Source organism: Pan troglodytes, chromosome 7 (genome assembly GCF_028858775.2).
Source record: "Pan troglodytes isolate AG18354 chromosome 7, NHGRI_mPanTro3-v2.0_pri, whole genome shotgun sequence".
Taxonomy (NCBI): Eukaryota; Metazoa; Chordata; class Mammalia; order Primates; family Hominidae; genus Pan; species Pan troglodytes.
The window spans coordinates 148,917,656-148,937,443 of record NC_072405.2 but is presented as its reverse complement, the minus strand read 5'-3'; the positions used below and the strand labels follow the sequence as shown (position 1 = coordinate 148,937,443).

Sequence of the window (19,788 nt, the reverse complement as noted above, 5' to 3'; positions counted from 1 at the left end):
ACCAATGCATTCATTACTTTATATACTGCATGTCTGCTGAGTTTCTTACCACATGTGTCAGATTTTAAGGTGAGCTGTGGGATGACAACAGTGCATATCATGTGTTTCAGGACCTCCAGTGGCTCACGGTTCAGCCAGGAAAACAGATATGTCAACAGACAAAAAGCAGATGAGTGCTAGGAGAGAGGGTAGCTCAGGGCACATGTGGGCTCAGAGGGGGCTCGCTAACCCAGCGTGGTTTCATTATCATGGCTTCTTGAAGAAGGAGATGTTTGTCCTGGTTTTAAAGTGCATGTAGAGCCGGGTGCGGTGGCTCCCATCTGTAATCCCAGCACTTTGGGAGGCCAAGGCGGGTGGATCATGAGGCCAGGAGTTCAAGACCTGCCTGGCCAACATGGTGAAACCCTGTCTCTACTAAAGGTACAACAAATTAGCTGGGTGTGGTAGTATGCGCCTGTAATCCCAGCTACTTGGGAGGCTGAGGCAGGAGAATCGCTTGAACTCAGGAGGCAGAGGTTGCAGTGAGCTGAGATCATGCCATTGCATTCCAGCATGGGCGACAGGGTGAGAATCCATCTCAAAAATAAATAAATAAATAAAAATAAAATAAAGTGCATCAGAAGTTAGCAGGGGAAGAATTTGAAGAAGGAGTCATTGGCAGGGGAATTAACAGGGAAAAAGACACTGAGGCATGAGGCGGAATGTGTCCAGAGAAGAGCATGAGCTCTAGGTGTGCCCATATCCAGTGAAAATTATTTGACTAACTCAGATGCATCAACTTTTAAAAATGTGGGTGAAACAGTCAATGACTGACTTGAGAATGTTTACATTTTGGGCTTTCATTTGACGTGCATATTCCAAATAATAATAAAAGTGTTATTGTAAAATTATATTACTTCTTTTGTACTTGCATATGTCTATGAAAACAATTTTTAAAGTTTCCTATATGCCTTCAGTGTCTTCCGTCATCATCCCTTGAGCCACTTTCTAAGTCAGCTGGCACTTCTCCAGAGCTGATTACTATGCTTTCCACCTGAGTTCTTTAAAGATTCAACACTTCTGGAATGCGTGCATGCTGCTATTACTGAAAGTTTTATTCTAAGCCCCAGAAACCATTCTCCAAACAGTAGGAGATGTTTTTTCCCCTTTTTATTTATTTCTTTCTATACTTGCACCTTTGGGATCTCAACAACGTAAACGCAGAGTGTATTGCTTCTCAAATTGTATGTGAGAGGCTTGCTTACAATAACATGCAAGATATGAAAATGTGAGGCTCCAGGAATAATTACTCTTATCTATATTAAATTTCATTGCTTCATGGTTTCCCCTTATTCAAGCAGGTGAGGTGACCTCTCTAAACATCCCAAGTTTACACTAATTTGGTCAGTGTAGACCAATGTGCTTTTTCCTAAGGGTGATGTTCACAATCAAAATATTTTTCAAAACGGAAAATGTTTTTGTGTGATATGAGTAAATACATAACCACTCCTCATTTCCCTGACTGCGGGATCATATAAAATAGTTCCATATGCCTGGAACAGTGGGTATATATGGAGAGGGGCAGATTAAGGAATTAGGACCTAGATTCTGGAGGATTTTGTGCAGTAACCACCAATCTGAAGATACGTGGCAGGCTCCCCCGTGATGTGGTGCACACAGCCCAGTCGGATCTGCAGTGCTCAGGGGCTCCACTTCTTTCCCCTTAGAGGAGAAGGACCTCAGGGACCCTCAGGGCCTAGAGGGCATTAGGATCTAGAGGGCATTGATAGCCTCTTGGAAGACAGGAAGGTGAGGGCACGAGAAATGGTGGAGCAGCAAAGTGGCTTCAAATGCTCCTTCTATATGACCACTGATCTAACAGTAGGAGACCTTTTTTCCCCTTTATCCTGTTTATTCTGTAGCTATATCTTTGGGATCTTAGTGATCCACTGATCCAATGGATCCCAAAGATCCATTGATGGGTAGGCTCAGAGGGTATTACTACCTAACTCACAGGCAGAGTCTGGGGGGAAAATAAATGTTATCATACAAGTATACATACATACAGTTGCCTAGCATAGTGCGGGTCACAGTTACCTGCTCAGTAAATATTCATGATCCTCATTATTAGATCACCCTGTGGGGTCTGCTTTAGACCTTATTATTAATTATTATGATTATGCTTAGATCCTTATTATTAGATCACTCTGTGGGGTGGCAGCAGGAAGGCAGGGGTTTATCTCTGCTGGCATGCAGTTGTTGGAGGAAGCCTAGGGGAAGTGGGGAAGTGGGGGAGGCAGCATTAAAGAGCAGAGGCAGGCTGAGATCCCCCCGGGGGGAAGAGTGCAGGCATCCCTGACATGGGTCCAGTTGACCAATCAGTTTCAACTCTGTGAGTCTCAGAGCAAGTCATACTGCTCCTTTGGCCAAATGTTTCCTCCTACTTAAAATGTGAGATGTCTAAGCGCATGACCCATTCCAGTGTTGATATTGTGTAAATGTGTAAGTCAGAATGTGGCTTAGAAAGCTTTCCATAGTCAATTGGCATTGGGAAGACAAATTGGAATTTGAGGTCATCTTTCGTTGAAGAATGGGTTGCTCAGCCGGAGGAAGAAGGTAAGAAGCAGGGGAAGCTAGGGAGAGGTGGAGAGAGAGATCCTAGAGAGGGTGACATCCACAAGGCTTGCCCTGGTACTGTCCCAGGTGCTGATTGAAATTAAGGAAATTTCCTTAGGAAATCAAGGAAGGGAGTTATTTGAAGGTTTTCCTTGGCTGCCCCTTGGCCCCTTCTAATTCCTTATAACTGCAGGAAGACTCTTGAAGATGCCAGTATTTCTCTTGAGTGGCACTTGTTTCTAGCAGGATAAATAAGCTTTGGCTTCATACAGAACTGGGTTAGAATCCCAGCTCAGCTACCTACAAGACAGATGACTCGAAGGCAAGAGGCTCAAGTAGCTTTGTCTCTCTGAGCCTCAGTTCCTTTTCCGTATGAAGGAGTAAAGAGTGTTTAACCCCTACAGGGCTCCTCAGGAGATCTATGATCTTATGACACACAGCTGTTGCTCAATAAATATCATCCTCCGTCTACAACCCCCACACTTCCTTCCTCCCACATATCTTCCTTGGACACTGTGCTACAGATTCTAGCTCATGTGCTCTGTTCTTTCTTAACCATTAGCCTTCTGGCTTTTCCTGTCAGAACATTAAGATATTTTTGCTTTTCTTGGGGCCATTTTCTAAAAGTTTCAGTTTATGAAATTGTAAGGTCATTTCTTTGGGGAGTTTGTTAGCATCACAGTGGACCGTAAACAGACAAACGGAGCCAGACCTAGTGTAGCCGAAAGCAGTCAGTGACTCCACACTTCCAGACTGGGCTGGGAGAGGCCTTTCTATCATGCTCATTCCTCTGAAAAAGTTCATTTTGGTCAAAGGCAGAACTCAATGCCTGACACAGAATGATTGACGGAGGATTCTTTTGTTCCTGCATCCAGGAAATGGTTATTAGCTGCCACCTGTGCCAGACCCTAATCTGGACACTGTGGACACAGAGATGCATAGATCCAGTACCTAACAGAGGGGCTGAATTATTTTAGGTGCTTGGTAAACATTTGTTGATGAAGAAATGAGTGAAGATTTTCTACTTTCAGGCTGCTTGCGGAAAAGTCAGAGGGTCAGAAAACTGTGCACTGGGAGGGCAATGTGTTAAGATCAGTGAAGATCTATGCAAACATTTGCAAAAAGACAGAAGGACAAGACAGGCAGAGGCAGCTTTATAACAACACAATAATGGGACTGAGTCTTAGTTGATAGGTAGGCTTTGGAAGCTTAGAACATGGATGGAAGAAGATCCCAGACAAGGGGAAATAGCATGTATACAAAACAGAAGAGGAAACAAATACCATGGAAGCATACAAACTAGGTTGTTGACATGACTTAGCTTGCAATGGTCAGGGTTTGCTGATGTACATGGACCATGGCCTTGGGATAGGAAAGGGACAGTTTCTGTTTCAAACTAAAACAGAAAATAAGAATAACAGGAAAATCTGCATTAAGATTTTTAAAGCAAAACCAAAGTGCAAAGAAATATAGATTTATCTGACATTTATATGTGTTTAGTTCACTTTCTATCTTCTACCTCTGCATATAAGGTAATAATAGAGGGAGGACTGTTTGAGTTCAGAAGTTCGAGACTAGCCTAGATAACATAATGAGACCCTATCCCTACAAAAAATGTCAAAAATTAGGCAGGTACGGTGGTTCACATCTGTAGTCCCAGCTATGGAGGGAGGCTGAGGCAGGAGGATTGCTTGAACTTGAGAGGTCAAAGCTGCAGTGAGCCATGATTACACCACTGTACTCCAGCCTGGGTGACAGAGCAAGACCTTGTCTCAAAAATAAAGAAATAATAAATAAGTGATAATAATGCAACCATAATATACAATGTATTTCTCAGCCTTATATAGTTGTTTTTAAATGTCTTCATAAGATACATGAGGATTTGGTAGAACTTTTTTTTAATTGATGAGGACCCAGTGATGCAGAGAGGTTGTGGGACTTACCGAAGGTCACAGGATTAGGTTGATTTGGTCCTGAGACTGGACCTAGAATCACCTGACTACCAGCTTGATATCTTCCTACATGCCCCTCTCCATTGCTACAATGAACTGGTGACAGATAAATCACATGTCATGATGGTCATTCTTAGTTCATGACACTTGTTTCCATATTTGTCTTATTTTTTTTTTTTACTCCCTCTATTCCCCAACCTCCCCATAGAAACTAGTTAGATTTTCTAGGGATCCAAAGTATCTTGAACTTCCAAGAACCATTCATATCATATTATTCTAAAGAAACAGATTATACTAATTGAGAATTTACAGAAAATTTGAGGAGGGAACTGCTGGCAGAGATGAGGGCAGGGCAAGGGATGTTGCTGACTCCTAGGGACCCAGAAACAGCAGGTAGTGTGACTCAGAGGCCCAGAGGGACCAGGGGAAGAAATGATGTCAAGGAGACCTAGTGAGAGATTTAGGTCTTGGTTTGTGTCTTTTGTGAGAACTTCGCAAGGTCTGTTCCTTCATATCCCCATGAACATCCCTTCTCTTCTGAACTTAGCACTGAGTATGACAATGGGCAGGACTTATGACTGAGTAATCTTCTGGGCTTGGAATCTAGAATATGGTTTGCAGTGAATGAATAAGCATTAATTGAATGAATACATAGCTTATGTACTCATCCAGGCAACGGTTGTACTATAGGAAAGGCAAGTCATCTTAGAGCCATTAATGAGATATTTTGTAATGCACAATAACCTAAACCTTAATAAAGCAACATATTACCTAGCAATATCGAGTTCTACCTTAATTAGCTGCAACATTATCTCATTGGCTCTTCATAACAAGCTTCTGAGGCTGTTTCCGTTTGTCATACGAGTTAATTCATTCCAGAGATATTAAGTGGCTTGAGCAAGATCACCTGCCGTCTTGGCCTCAAGCTTGACTGTGGTTCAGCTGGCTGAATAAGCTCAGGATCACGGCCTCCTACACAAAAGTGTTCGGGCCATGTGTGTTTTGGGCCAAATTCAATTTCGATTTTGGAAAGGTAGTAATATGCAAAATATACACATAATGACATTTATGGTAGTATCTGGGGCAACACCCCTAATCAAGCACATTAATCCTTAGGCAACAAAAATATGTAAATGTTCAACACACAATGGAGTAACCAAAGACTGCAAATAGCACAAGTCAGGTTTTGCTGCCAACTGAGTTGAGATCAACACTTGTTTTTAAGGGCTGAGGATTTTGAAATTACGAATAAGGCGTGGCTCGGCCTCTGCCTTGTTCTCCAGGAAATGGCAAACAAAATTTCTTCCCTTTTTCAATTTCTTCCTCCTTTTTCCTTTTCCATCAAAGTCCAGCATGGCAGTACAACAAGAACAGAAGCAAACACAACTCCTAGCTCAGGTTCAGTGCCGTGCTGGGCTCTGTGCCAAGCACTCTCTCTGCATAATCTCATAGAGTGAGCACAACATCTGCAGACCTGGCAGCTCCTGTCCTGTTCCCCTTGTAGGTGAGGAAACTAGAGCATAGGAACTCATCGCTTTCCTAAGTTAACAGTTAATAGGTGTTGAAACCAGAACTTAAATCCAGGCCTCTGACACCCAAGTCCACACTGTTAACTATGCTTGAAGGCAAAGGTCTTATCTCGGTCCCCTTTAGGCTCCTCACTCCCACATCCAGAAGGATGGTGTGCAAAATGTAGGTACTTGGCAAATTATTGGTGCATTGATAATTTATGGGTGATTTGGGATCTAAATTGAAATGTGGGTGCATGCGCAAATCTGGGGTATAGTTAGGATGAGGGTCTGATGTGGTTTGAAGAAAGCATGGTAGATTTGGACAATGCTCACATGGGGAGGGCCATATTGTTATAATCACATTTAGAGCCATGGTCAAGGTTGGTCCGGGAATGGTCGTCCTTGAAAGGTATATAATCTGAGTTGGTGGCTGTGGTCCCTGAATATTGGGCTGAGTGGGATGATGGGCTGCCTGGGTAGACTATAGCATGGCCCATGGAGGCCAGGTGGCAGGAGAAGCCTGCAGTCAGGATTCTAGAAGAAGCGTGATTCATTTTGTACCCTAGCCCTCTCCTTCCTGGCACTGACCTCCTTGATCTTATTTTTCTCTCTTTCTAGGGGGATCGAGGAGCTCCTGGGATCCCTGGTTCTCCTGGCAGCCGTGGTGACCCAGGCATTGGGGTTGCTGGCCCTCCTGTAAGTCTTTATTTATCCAGCTCTTACTTGCTTTCAGGACATACAGCCATTTCCTGTTGGACCTGCCTGCAGAAACACTCTTCTTTCTTTCTTTCTTTCTTTTTTTTTTTTTTGAGATGGAGTCTCTCACTGTTTCCCAGGCTGGAGTGCAGTGGTGCAATCTCAGCTCACTGCAACCTCCGCCTCCCAGGTTCAAGTGATTCTCCTGCCTCAGCCTCCCGAGTAACTGAGATTACAGGTGCCTGCCACCACGCCTGGCTAATTTTTTGTATTTTTAGTAGAGATGGGGTTTCACTGTGTTGGCCAGGCTCGTCTTGAACTCCTGACCTTGTGATCCACCCACCTCAACTTCCTAAAGTGCTGGGATTACAGACGTGAGCCACCGCTAGTTCTAATGAATAATTCACATCAGTCTACTAGGTGTTAGTTTACAAACTCACTAGGGGTGATAGCTTTAAGAGTTGCTAAAACTTTGAGTTATAGGGATCTTAAGAATCAGTGAAGTGTGTCCCCGTTCAGATTGAGGATTGCTATCAATGTCTTTGGCCTCCACCTGAATGCCTCTAGAAATAGAAGGCACACTTCTTTCAAAGCCAGTACATCTGGCTCTGCAGTTTAAAAATATATTTCCATAGATAATGGAAATTCAGTAGAATTTTGTTTTCATTGAGAATAACATTATGGTATCCTGTAGTTTCCACCCACTGCTTTTAATTCTCCCTTTTGTACCACAAAGAACACATATTTTCTTTCCTTCTTTACTGAATGATAGTTTTTGGGACATAAGACCAGTTTACAGCCTTGAAGCCTATTCTTCTGTTTAGTCCGTTCTTTGATAAAGACATCATACCCTCTTAATGCACCTTAAAAGTGCATTTACTTTGTCCTTAAAAGCCCTGTCTTGCTATTGTTTAAAAGAAGCTCAAATACTCATTGCTTTTCAAATGCCATTGCTAAGCCATGGAATACCTAAACTACCCATGTATTATTGTTGTTGTTACTATTATCTTAACCCAAAAGCACAATCTAACTTTATCTTTATTCAATGCAACTGGAATATAAACTGGAGTAATACGTGGTCTAGTTGCTGTCTGGTATTGCATTCAATAAATGAAGGCCACGACCAAGAGTGATTAAGAGTAATATCATTCTTCATGCATGCCTCTCAAAGAATAAGAAGGAAAATCCAATTTATTACCCAAAATATTACTTGTGGAAGAAAATCCCCCTTTCCTTTTCTTCTGTGGTTCTCTTACATCCAGAGTAGTTCTTGGGCCTCTCACTCTCTCCCGGAAATGCTCCTTTATCCTCCCGTTTTGGAGCAGGCCTCCTGGCTTCCACACCAGAAATCACCCCCTCACTGTTATTTCTACCCACTCACAATGATGGGTTGTTTCACGGTGACAAGAAGACCAGGTAGCTCTGTGTCTTCTTAGATCTTCCAGAAAAGCATGGAAGGAGGCATGTGGAATGCCCTTGGGAATGTCTAGTTTGGTTAAACTGTTTTCCTTAAAACACATTCTCAGGTAAAACTGCCCACTTCATTACATTCATTTTACCTTTGTTCTTTGGCTATTTTTGTTGAGTCTTTTTGTAACTGGAAGGAACACTGTAACAAGAAGTGCAGCAAGAGAACACAATAGTTTATGCCTTCTTCTTTCTGAAATTCTCCTTTAATAGGGCCCCTTCTGCTGGAGTTAGGATGCTGCTTCATGTGGCACTCGCTCCTTAGCATAGAGAAAGGGTTGTAAGTGAAACTGCAGACCCGTAACCTGAATGAGGCACCCCCATCACTTACCAGGGTTCTACATGACCCTGTCTACTCCCTGCAGATTCACCTTATCAGCCCTTACAGAAAGCTGGCTGTGGAGGCGGACACAATTCACCCCACCTGCCACCAAAGAGCCAGCAAAAATCACCCATGAAATATGTTCCTGCCTAAGTAAGTCCACCTGAAAAGTAATTGGCTGGCTCTAGTCAAGAGGCTGTAAATCAACTGTTTAGTATCTTGGCTACCTCTTGGACTTATTAAAAGCTTCCGTGGTGGATAAAACCTTATTGAATTTTCATAAATCCTATCTCTGGCCACAGCCCAGGCCAGTAATGGCCTGGGAATCTGTATGGAGTGTGCAAAGATATGCTGAGCTAAGCAAAGGTGTGTGGAGGAGGTGAAGAAGGGGTCAGCGTGGGGGTGGGTACATGTCAAGTTCACTGGGGATGCAGTTGCCTCTTTACAGGAACACTGCCATTTGCTGAGAAGTCCTGTGTCATATCTTGTGCTGGGCCTCAAAGCATCCACATCTACCTCCTCATTTGGTCCTGGGCAAGTTGGTTTTATCCTTTGGTTAAGGCTGGGATCCCATGTAGCCCCTAAGGAGGGGATTCAAGAGCAAGGAGTTTGTTTGGGAGGTGATCTTAGAAATCACTACTTAGGAAGTGACAAAGTGAGACAGACAAAGAAAGCAAGCCAAGGGGAGGGTATGTTACTGAGCAGAAGGCCACCGTGGGTACCTGGGACTCACCTGTACCACAGCACCTGAGTGACTGCATGGCATTGTTGCAGAGTTGTTCTGCAAAGGGAGAGAAAGAGCTGGGGCGTTTCTGTACCACCTCCTGCCTGTATTTGGTTGGAGGCTGCTCCCTGGGGAGTCGACTCCCAGAAACTCTCAGCCTTCCCTGTGGTTGGGCCAAGCATTCACCTGTAGCTAAATAAAGCCCTGGGCAGGTGCATGCCCAGGGAACGTGGCAGGAGGGAACTGATCTGTCCACTACATCACTGTTTTCCAGGTAGACAATGTGAGGTTCAGAAGGTGACGTGATGTGGCCAATGCTACACAGCCAGCCCATGGCAGGGCCAGGATACAGACCCGCTTCCCACAGCCTCTGAAACCAGTCCTTTTCCCCCTGCAACACCTCGCTTTGTGGCTTCGGCAGGATGGGCAGGATTTATTCATTTCCATTAATCTTCTGTGACATCCCTCAAAGAAGGCACATTAAGGATAGATCTGGCTGGGGCCAGGCATGGTGGCTCATGCCTGTAATCCCAGCACTTTGGGAGGCCGCGGCAGGTGGGTCACCTGAGGTCAGGAGTTTGAAACCAGCCTGGCAACATGGTGAAACCCTGTCTCTACTAAAAATACCAAAGTTAGCCAGGCATGGTGGTGCATGCCTGTAATCTCAGCTACTCAAGAGGCTGAGGCAGGAGAATTGCTTGAACCTGGGAGGTGGAGATTGCAGTGAGCTGAGATCCACCACTGTACTCCAGCCTGGGCAGCAGAGCCAGACTCTGTCTAAAAAAAAAAAAAAAAAATAGATTGGCTGTAAGTAAGTTACTCTTTGCTTCCTTCCTCCCGTGGTGTCATGCTCCCATGCCTTTGGCATCCAGGGCAGCACTGGCTCCCTGGAAGGGAGCCAGGAGCTCTGTCTGCCAATCTCTGCACTGTCACCAGGCAGGGGGATGAATGAGGGCATTGTCTGGGGTTTTGGCTTGCTGCTTCAAGATATTAACAAACAAACAAAAATCCCTTTAATCTTTAGGTTGCCTCTGATGTTCCCTTAGCAATGTTTAAGTTGCTTACAAAATGAGCCTCCTTAGGCCCTGGGACAGATTAAAGTCCAAATTAGTTTGACTGAAGGAGCTGGGGTTTGTGAAGATAAGGTCCCACATGTAACCCAGGACTTGCTCCTTCCTACTCGGGCCCTCAGTTTCCTGATGGATCAGGTGCCAGCAATTTCTGCAGCAGCATCAAGGAAATTGGGAGGAATACAACGTGATAATACTGGTGATAATACCTGCTTCCCTGCCTTTGCCCCAGTGATGTCATAGCAATCCTGTTTGCCTGATGTCTTTCTCAGACTTTGCAGCCTGAAATGACGTCCCTTTTTGAGCCTCTCACTGTCCCTCCCTGGAATTAGTTGTACTGATGCCTTACATCAGTTGGTGCAGGCATTGAGGACGCACATACAAAAGGGACAGAATTCCCAGGCTCCCTGCCCTCCAGTGGGCCTTCTAGCCTAAGAGAGGCAGGAAGCATGGCCCCGTTATGTGCAAACAAATATCTCAAGTGCCCTAACAGAACAGTTTTTTTTTCATCCCCCCACCTTCCAAGGAATAATATGTTAATAATAAAGATAACAGCCACTGAAATATTAGAGTAATGGCAACCACAGCCAACATAAACTGCCTACTTGCAGGGACAAGAGTGAGCAAAGGCCTCCATGTCTACCTCTCATTTATCTCACAGATAGTCTCTCATTTGTTTCTCCCAGAAACTCTAGCAGGTGGATTCCACTTTTCTTTTCATTTTACAAATGAGGAAACAGAGATGTGAAGCCACTTCCCTGAAGTCACCGTTAGGACATGGTAGAGCTAGGACAGGAACCCCAGCATTCTAACTCCAAGCAAATGCCCTTAACCACTCTTCCAGCAGGGGTACCATACAGTTGGCCCCTGAATAATGTGACAGTTGGGGTGCTTACCCTGCACAGTTGAAAATTTGAGTATAACTTTTGACTATCTCAGTATTTAACTAATAGCCTACTGTAGACTGGAAGCCTTACTGATAATACAGTCAAGTAACACATGTTTTGTATGTTATATGTATTATATACTATATTCTTACAACAAAGCAGGCTAGAGAAAAAAGTTATGAAAAAAATCATAAGGAAGAGAAAATACATTTATAGTACTGTACAGTATTTATCAATACCGTAAGTTTGTGTTGTTTGCTTGTAAGAATAGTCCATTGGAAATGGCTGCAGCCACAGCTGCAGACCTCAGTGTAAGGTACACATCAAGCCATTCAGCTTTTTCTTGTAATATTACGACTTTTCTCTGCTCCCTGGAAGAACCTCCAGCATCACTTGCAGTGCTTCATGTGGGTTTTCTGGTGTTATTCAGTGTTTACAGTATTGCAATAAACACGACAAAGAAAAAAATGCAAGATCTGCGAGAGAACGCTTTCTACTTTGGTAACACAATTTACTGGAGAGACAGACTGCTCACGCAGAGATGATTAGAATCACGCAGCATTTAAGCAGATACTCACAACGCTTGAGCTCACCACAATCGCAACAGGAGGTGGCCATGAAATTATTATAGTACTACGGTCTGGCTACCGTTAATTTTATGCAGTTATGACTTAATGCTGCATGTATGTTTCTTTACATTTCTCTCAACAGCCACGGTGCCATGTATGGTCTGTGTTTGTGTGCACACATTTTAACAAATTGTAACTTGTTATTATAGATTTGTGTATATTTTATGATACTAAATGATACAGCAGACTAGTATCTCTCTATATTTTATGCATTCATGACATACCTTACTTTTTCTTAATTTTTCAGTATTTCTAGGCCACTGGGTCATTTGGCAGTTTTAAAAAATTGTTGAAAATCTCCAAAATATTTTCCACTGTATTTATTGAAAACAATCTGCATTGAGGTGGACCTACACAGTTCAAGCCCCTGTTGCTCAGGGGTCAACTGTGGTAACAAAAGTTCGTGTTCACTTTAGTCTTCACACTCACCAGTGGCTTTGTTTTTTTTTTTGAGACAAGGTCTCACTCTGTCCCCCAAGCTGGAATGCAGTGGCATGATCATGGCTCACTGCACCCTTAACCTCCTGGGCTCAAGTGATCCTCACACCTCAGCCTCCTGAGTAGTTGGGACTACAGGTGCGAGCCACCATGCCTGGCTAATTTTTGTGTTTTTTATAGAGATGAGGTTTTGACCTGTTGCCCAGACTGGTCTCAAACTCCTGAGCCCAAGCCATCCACTTGCCTTGGCATCCCAAAGTGTTGGAATTACAAACGTGAGACACCGTGCCCAGCCTACCGGTGGCTTTTTATGTGCATGATTGCTCCTGCACGATTGACTTCCATGTCCAGCCTGTGTGGTTTTTTTTTCTTTAATTCATGTCTTATCTGCCTGCTTTAGTCCAGTTCCTTTGATCATAAGAACCAAAGCCACTCACGCTGTCCCAAGAATTAGGCTGGCTAGATTCCTTTAGGTGTGAGTACCCCCATCTTGTCTGGATGCTACTTGGGAACACTGGGCATTTGTCCATGGTTACCCCAGGCCCCAGCTCCCGGCCTTGCCCCCATGGCTGATGCTCAAGGAATGTGCAGGGCTTGATTCACTGAGATCCACTCTTGCCCTGCCCAGTGCACAGAGCTGCGTCCTGTGGGTAGTGAAGGAAGAGGCTGAGGAAGGTGTAAAGCCACACACCACCTCCCAGACTCCAGGGCTCCTGTATTGCTTCATGTATAACCAGGAGCTGAGCCATGTATAACCAGGAGTTGGTTTTTATATAAAGTCTCAGAATGGCCCAGTGCAGTGGCTCAACCTGTAATCCTAGCACTTTGGGAGGCCGAGGCAGGTGAATTGCCTGAGGTCAGGGGTTCAAGACCAGCCCGGCTAACATGGTGAAACCCCATCTCTACTAAAAATACAAAAATTAGCTGGGTGTGGTGGTGGGTGCCTGTAATCCCAGCTACTCGGGAGGCTGAGGCAGGAGAATCGCTTGAACCCGGGAGGTGGAGGTTGCAATGAGCCAAGATCGTGCCACTGCACTCCAGTCTGGGCGACAGAGCGAGACTCCATCTCAAAAAAAAAAAAAAAAAAAAAAGTCTTAGGAGTTTCTTCTGTTGATGGAGATAGAAAATAGTTTTTAAATAAGTTTCTACTGCCACTTCTGATTGGAAACTCTCCTTTCTAAATGAAACCATTTTGTTGTTCTCAGTAATAATTCCTAAGGTACACTTAACATGCTGGGCACTTGGCTTGACATGCCACTGCCTTCCCTGGTCTTCCCGGCAGTCCAGTAAGGTGTAACTATTATTGTCTCCAGGTTTCAGATGAGGAGACTCAGGCTCAGAGAGGTTTAGGCAGCTGGCCTTGGTCACTCTGCTAGTGAGAGACAAAGCAGGCATTTGAACCTGCGTTGATCTTGCCCTGAAGTCTGCACTCTTTGTTTCTAAGCGAGAAGACAGCCTCTGCTGTCCCTGTGGCTCCAGGAGCCTCCTTCGTGGCATGGTGGGAGGAGCTGGGCTGTCCTGGGCTGTTTCTGGTTCTGCACAGTTAAAGCCAGCACAAGAAAGGCTTCTTGGTACCGGACATGGGAAAGGCCAGACACTGCCCTGACCGGCCTCCAGGACCCTCATCTCTGCTTCCTTAGCAGACCCCACGGCCGTGGCCGAGCCCTCTTCGGCACTCCCTGCTCTCCATTTCCACACTTCCTGCTCAGCTTCACTCTGCCCCTGCATCACTCGTGGGTTTTCCCGCTGGTCTTCCCAGGTGCCTGGCCTCTGGCCTCTGGTCTGTTCCCTCTGACCCCTTCGCCACTCCGCAGCCACAGCTGTCCTCCTAAAGCCTGGATCTAAGCCCACCTCTTGCCTGGTGGGTAGCTTCAGAGGCCTCTCCAGCAAGGTGCTCAGGCCCTTCTCCTTCAGACTCCAGCTTCCCTGGGGCATTCCTGGAGGCACCCCTGCTGCTCTCTGAGCACAGAGTCTGACTTCTCTTCTTTGCGTAGTGCTCTCCTCTGCCAGAGACATCTCTGCCTCATCCTCTTCTCTACCTGTGAAGCCCCCGACCCCACTAAACCTCTTTTCGCCTATCCCCCTCTGGATGAAGATTCCTCAAACTCTCTCGGGCTGATGCCAGTAGCTCTAGGCATCCCGTAACCCTGACTCACTGAACCTGATCAATCATTACAACAGAGATTTTCCTCTCACCTGGAGTGCTTCACATAAGCGGGCTCCATGCCGTGCAGCCACTTGGCCACCCACCCCAGCACACAGCACTAGGCCTGCGCACACGTGAGGCACTCAGATCAAAGATTACGGAGAATAAAAGTTCACTTTATGTTCAGATCTGTGCCTATGGTAGGAGGAACAAAGAGGTGATCAATTCTGAGAGAAGGGAAGCTGGTTTTTAGAACAGCCTGATAGCAGAGAAAGAAGAGAATGTGTTTCACGTATCTAAAGCCATATGCGGCTTTCAGTTTTATAAAACTTTACTATAGTTGTCAGAAAACACCAACAGCATGGCTGTGCATGTGTATCAGATGTAAGTGTATTCATATGTGTGATATATATGTGCATGTATGTGTGTGTGTGTGTATATATAAATTTTTATTATGGAGAAATTCAAATATACTAAAAGTAGGCAGAATAGTAAAATAAACACCCATATAGCCACAACTAGTGCCAGGATCCCACAGCCAATGACCATGGTTTTCCTCTTATCCGCTACCTTCCATTATTTTGAAGCAAATTCCAGACACATTTTGTCTGTAGACATTTCAGTATATGTTTCTAAAAGATAAGAATTTTAAAAAACAGAACCACAATCTTATACCCCTTAAAAATCCATAACACCATCAAATGTCTAGTCAGTGTTAAAATTTCTAATTATTTCATACATGTCACGCTTCTGTGTTTTTTGTTTGTTTCTTTAAGATCCAAATAAACATATAGCGATTGGTTGGATGTTTCAATTTTTTTTTTTTTTAGTCTGATAGAATTTTCCACCGTCTGGCATTTGTTAATGTAATAGCTCAATGTGTTCCTCTGTCTCTGTGGTTCAGCTAAGTTGGTACTCAGACCTAGAGGCTTGATCTGATTCTGGCTTGATGTTGTTGGCAAGACTTCACAGGTGGGGTGTTCATCCAGCAGGAGGCACATGATGTCTGGTGGAGCCTCTTTGTGATGCATTCACCCTGTGATGTCTAATGCTCACACCAATTAGTACATCAAGGGTTGCAGACTGGCGCTGTTCTAGTTCTATTCATTCTTTCTTTATTAGCTGGAATAGTTCTATACAGAGAAAAGTTCCCTAAAGTACCCTTTGGAAACCTAGTGGTACAAGACATATGGAAGGCAGAATATAAATGCTTGAAGTCTTTCCCTTGTTTTCAAATAATGACTTGGTTCCCTAGCATCTTGCAAAAAGGACCAATTAGATGCTTATTGTTGCTGTTTGTTCTAAGAATAATTTTGAACTTGGGGATATAAACACATTTGATGTGTTTTAAATTATTACAACTTGTCTTCCTTTTGATGCTCAATTTGTCTTGTCTTCTGCCAATGGGGGTCTATTTAAGTCGATTCTGATTACCTTGACACAAACCTAGCAATCTTTGATGGTCTCCTTGCTCTCTCTCTAGGTTTGTCGTGTACATTTTTTGTCCAGGTCTCTGATCAGTCATTTCTTCAAGAAGTCATAATAGTTTCTTTTAGTGGAAACTGGTATCAAAGGCCCAAATCTGGGTATTAGGGTAAAATGACTCTTGAACAAACGCATCAGAGGCCGTAATTTCAGAGAAGAGGGTTGTAATTGTTGAAAACATATTTGAGCTTCAGATATAGGAATGACATTAGAAAGTCATTGTATAATCCCCTTCTTCAGCACACCTTTATCTTTCTTAAAAGTAGACTGACAGAATAGACATGGGAACTCCTTTATGGTTGGGCACTGCCTGCTCCTCTACTTATAGTATCTTCTTTTATTTCTGATAACACAAGGCAAGGTGATACTCTAGATTTGTATTACAATTGAGAAAAGTGAAGGTCAGAGAAGCTGTCTAAGTAACTTGCTTAAGGTCAAACAGCTGATGATTGACAAGCTAAGATTTGAAATGAAGACCTTTAATTTAAAAACGCATCCTTCAAATGGATTTTCTATTAAATGACATAAGAAAATAACCTGGAGCCTCGTATGGTAAACAAGTTAAATGCTCAAAGTGGATCCTGGGATTTAACTTGAAAACAAAGGGTGACTCTCAAATGATGTGACATTTCCCAGGCCATAACAAACCATCCCTCATGCCCTTTCCTTAAGGAATACATATCCATCCTCCCTGGGAACTACTGTGAAAGGAACACAGTTCAAATGCAGGTATGGTGGTCCATGCGCACCACTGACCTACACCTTGACAGAAGCAGTGAGGTAGAATGAAGGGAGCACTGGCTTCTGAGTCAAAGAGACCAGAGTTGGAATTCTGAGTCCATTATTTTTTCTGCTTCTCCTTAGCCAAGCTATTTAATGGTTTTTAGCTTTAGTTTCTCCATCTATAGCAATGAAATGTTGATAATACCAATTCGTAGGCCTCTGATTGGGGTTAAAGTGAGAGATGATCCATGTATGGAGCAGATAGGACCACTCCTGGCATATAGACCAATAGCTGGAAGTCCCCTTTGTTTATGCAGGTGTGAGTTATTCATTCATCTCTGTTTCCCTAGCCAGACCTCCCTATGTGTCTGTATGACTCTTTCAGTAATTTCTGGAATGAGATAGAATTCTGACAAATGATGAGAGATTTCGAGAGAGAGAGAAGCAAATGTGCTATATTCTGGTGATTTATCATTCATTTGGTCAAGAGGAAAAAAAGAATAATTTCAGAAATTTATTGTGACTTGCCACTGTTAGTCATGATCATTGTGTGTCTTAAGAATTATATATATATATATATTTTTAGTTCAGTTGCCACTGTGCATAGGTTCTTCAGGAAATAACATTTGCCATGATTCTTAAAGACAATTATTCTGGGAAATTCCTATTTTATATTAATTTCAAATTAACCTGGTTATTACATTTATTTTAATGACTCTACATTTCTATTTCTAAAAATGTACTCTGGCTCTTTTGATACCTGCCAGATCTTTCTGGATAGTGCCATGTTATTTTCTCTGTTTTCTTTCTTTTTTTTTCTATATGTAATCATTTTAATAGACCTTTTTTATTGCCTGTATCTGACCACCCCATCCTCCAAAGTTCGTGGAAACTCAGTTCTACCACTTGTTATGTCCTTGTGGTGAACAGCTTTGTAATTTGAGATTGCAGTTTTGTGTCCTTTGGGAATCTATCTGTGAAGATCCTTTAGCTGCTCTGTATGCTCCTAGGGGATTTTCTTTCTGGGTGCCCAGAAGTTGACTTGTGTGTAGGCACATTGCCTTTGAGCTGAAGTTCTGCAGGACTTCTGACTTAGAGCTACCAGATGCCTGTAAGGGCAGGGTCCTGAGGGTGAGTTTTCACAGGAGGCTTCCTTCATCATGCACCTGCATCCCAGACAAAGATGGGTGAGCTTCCTTGACATCATTTTCTTCTCTACCCCTTCACTTTACTATCTGTCCCTTTACAGAAAAAGCCTGTGGACCCCTGCTATAACCCACTGAAGGATTTCCTTTACTTACTGTTCTGAGTTTCAACTTACTGATCAAAAGGGATTCCAGACTCGCTTCCTGTCCCTGCACAGCTATCAGAGTCCTGCTCCCCTCCAGGGCAGGTCTGTGTAGATTTAGGGCACTGCTTCGCAGTTGTCTCTTTCTCTAGACCTCTGGAGATTTTCTCTACTTTCTCTAGTGCCCAAATACACACTTAAAATGATGCTTATTCTATTTTATTATTAGACAGCTCTGGGGCATATTTAATGAGTAGGCTTTTAGGTTACCCTTGCCACCATACTGCAGGAACCTTGGCGTTGGTGTGAAATCATTTTGCTCTCTCGGGAATGCTTTAGGGACATTCTCGTGGGCTGTGCTACAGGGAGATGCAGAGCGCACTGGACTGAGGGCAGGATGTGGGACTAACCTCACCCTGGCCAGTGACTCCTGGCGTTGCTAGGGCAGGTCTGTCTCTCTCTCCTCTGGACCTTAGTTTGATTGTCAGTGAAAAGAAGGGACGATGGGCATTGATTCTCAAGTTCTCCTTGTGCTTTAAATTTTTCATTTTGATCAAATGCTATTTGCTGTGCTCTAGTCGGCTATGTTCTTGCAATGCACAGGGCACTTGCTGAGTGCTAGAGAGAGCATGGTAAGAATGCAGACTCTGCAGCCACCTCATGGGAGCATTCAGTCCATTCAGTGAAGAGGAATGGACCAACAGGCAGTAACAATGCTGGACTTTCAGTCTTAGGCAGGGTGCGTACAGGAGTGGGGACTATCCAGTGAGCACCCTGGGAGAAGCCAGAGGAGGCTCTCCACAGGCAGGATCTCTCAAAGGAGAACCAGAGTGTGACAAGAATGTTTCCAGGTAGAAAGGCAGGACAGAGTCTTCGTGGAAATGCACAAGCATAGCAAAGCCTCAGGGGCAAGGGACGGTCCCACTCGCTGCAAGACTTGGAAATGCATGTGAATGCCTTCCAGTCAATCAATGAACAGCATCTTAAGCATAATATCTAGAAGCCAAATTCTGTCTTGGCAAAGAACTGGGCACAGTTAAGGATGCCAGACCCATGTCTGTGTGTCTGTATCTGTGTGTGTGTGTGTGTGTGTGTGTGCGCGCGCACACACACGCGCGCGCACCCCTTGTTGGAGAAGGGAGCATGACTACTGCAGCCTCAGACACTAGGGCTATGGCTGGGGAATGTGGTCGTTATCATGCCCGTCCTTTCCCAAGCAGAAAGAGCCAGTGCATCTCCAAGGGGGTGTAATACAGGGAAGTCGGGGCTGCCAGGTTCAACCTCACACTAGAGCTACAAAGTAGAGTTGGGCCCAGGTGTCGGGAGCCATGCAGGGATGATGATAGGGTGGCATCAGTTGAGGAGCAAATGGAGGAGCTTCCAGAGAGATTTTCATGAGCAACGTTTGTGGGTGGGTAGGTGGCAAGAGGGTATGGCAGTGTGGCTTCAAGGTGGGAGGAAGTTAGTGACTCCTCCCAGGACAACTGAGGACCTGTCTATGGAATAAACACCATAGCTTGTTTACATCAGCATGCCATTTCTACTTTGCTTACATACTTGTTTGTTTGTTTCTAGGGCCCTTCCGGACCACCAGGAGACAAAGGACCCCCGGTACAGTATGCTTTAAATAAAGGGATGAGTTTCTACGGGAGGAATCCTGCTCGAATCAAAGCAGTTTTAAATGGGAAGCACCAAAAACTGAAGTAGATTCTGAAATTTCCTCCTATTATTGAACAGTGCAGACTTTCCAACCTATGAACTCTGACCTGTGGAATACAGTGTGATAGATGTACATATGAGCAGAGAAGGGATGCCACACCCATATTATAGTCAGGCAAACAGACTGGCTTCAGTT

At 44.1% G+C, this 19,788-nt stretch overlaps 1 protein-coding gene across 2 annotated transcripts in view; it reads left to right on the top strand.

Moving 5' to 3' along the window:
* The window catches only part of COL22A1 (collagen type XXII alpha 1 chain), a 326,455-nt gene that overhangs the window by 231,629 nt on the left and 75,038 nt on the right, over positions 1 to 19,788 (top strand). For both annotated transcript variants that reach the window (XM_003311931.6, XM_063817403.1), the window contains 2 exons: positions 6,677 to 6,754; positions 19,509 to 19,544. In XM_003311931.6, the coding sequence (XP_003311979.3) occupies positions 6,677 to 6,754; positions 19,509 to 19,544 (114 nt within the window). The remainder of the gene's footprint in view (positions 1 to 6,676; positions 6,755 to 19,508; positions 19,545 to 19,788) is intronic.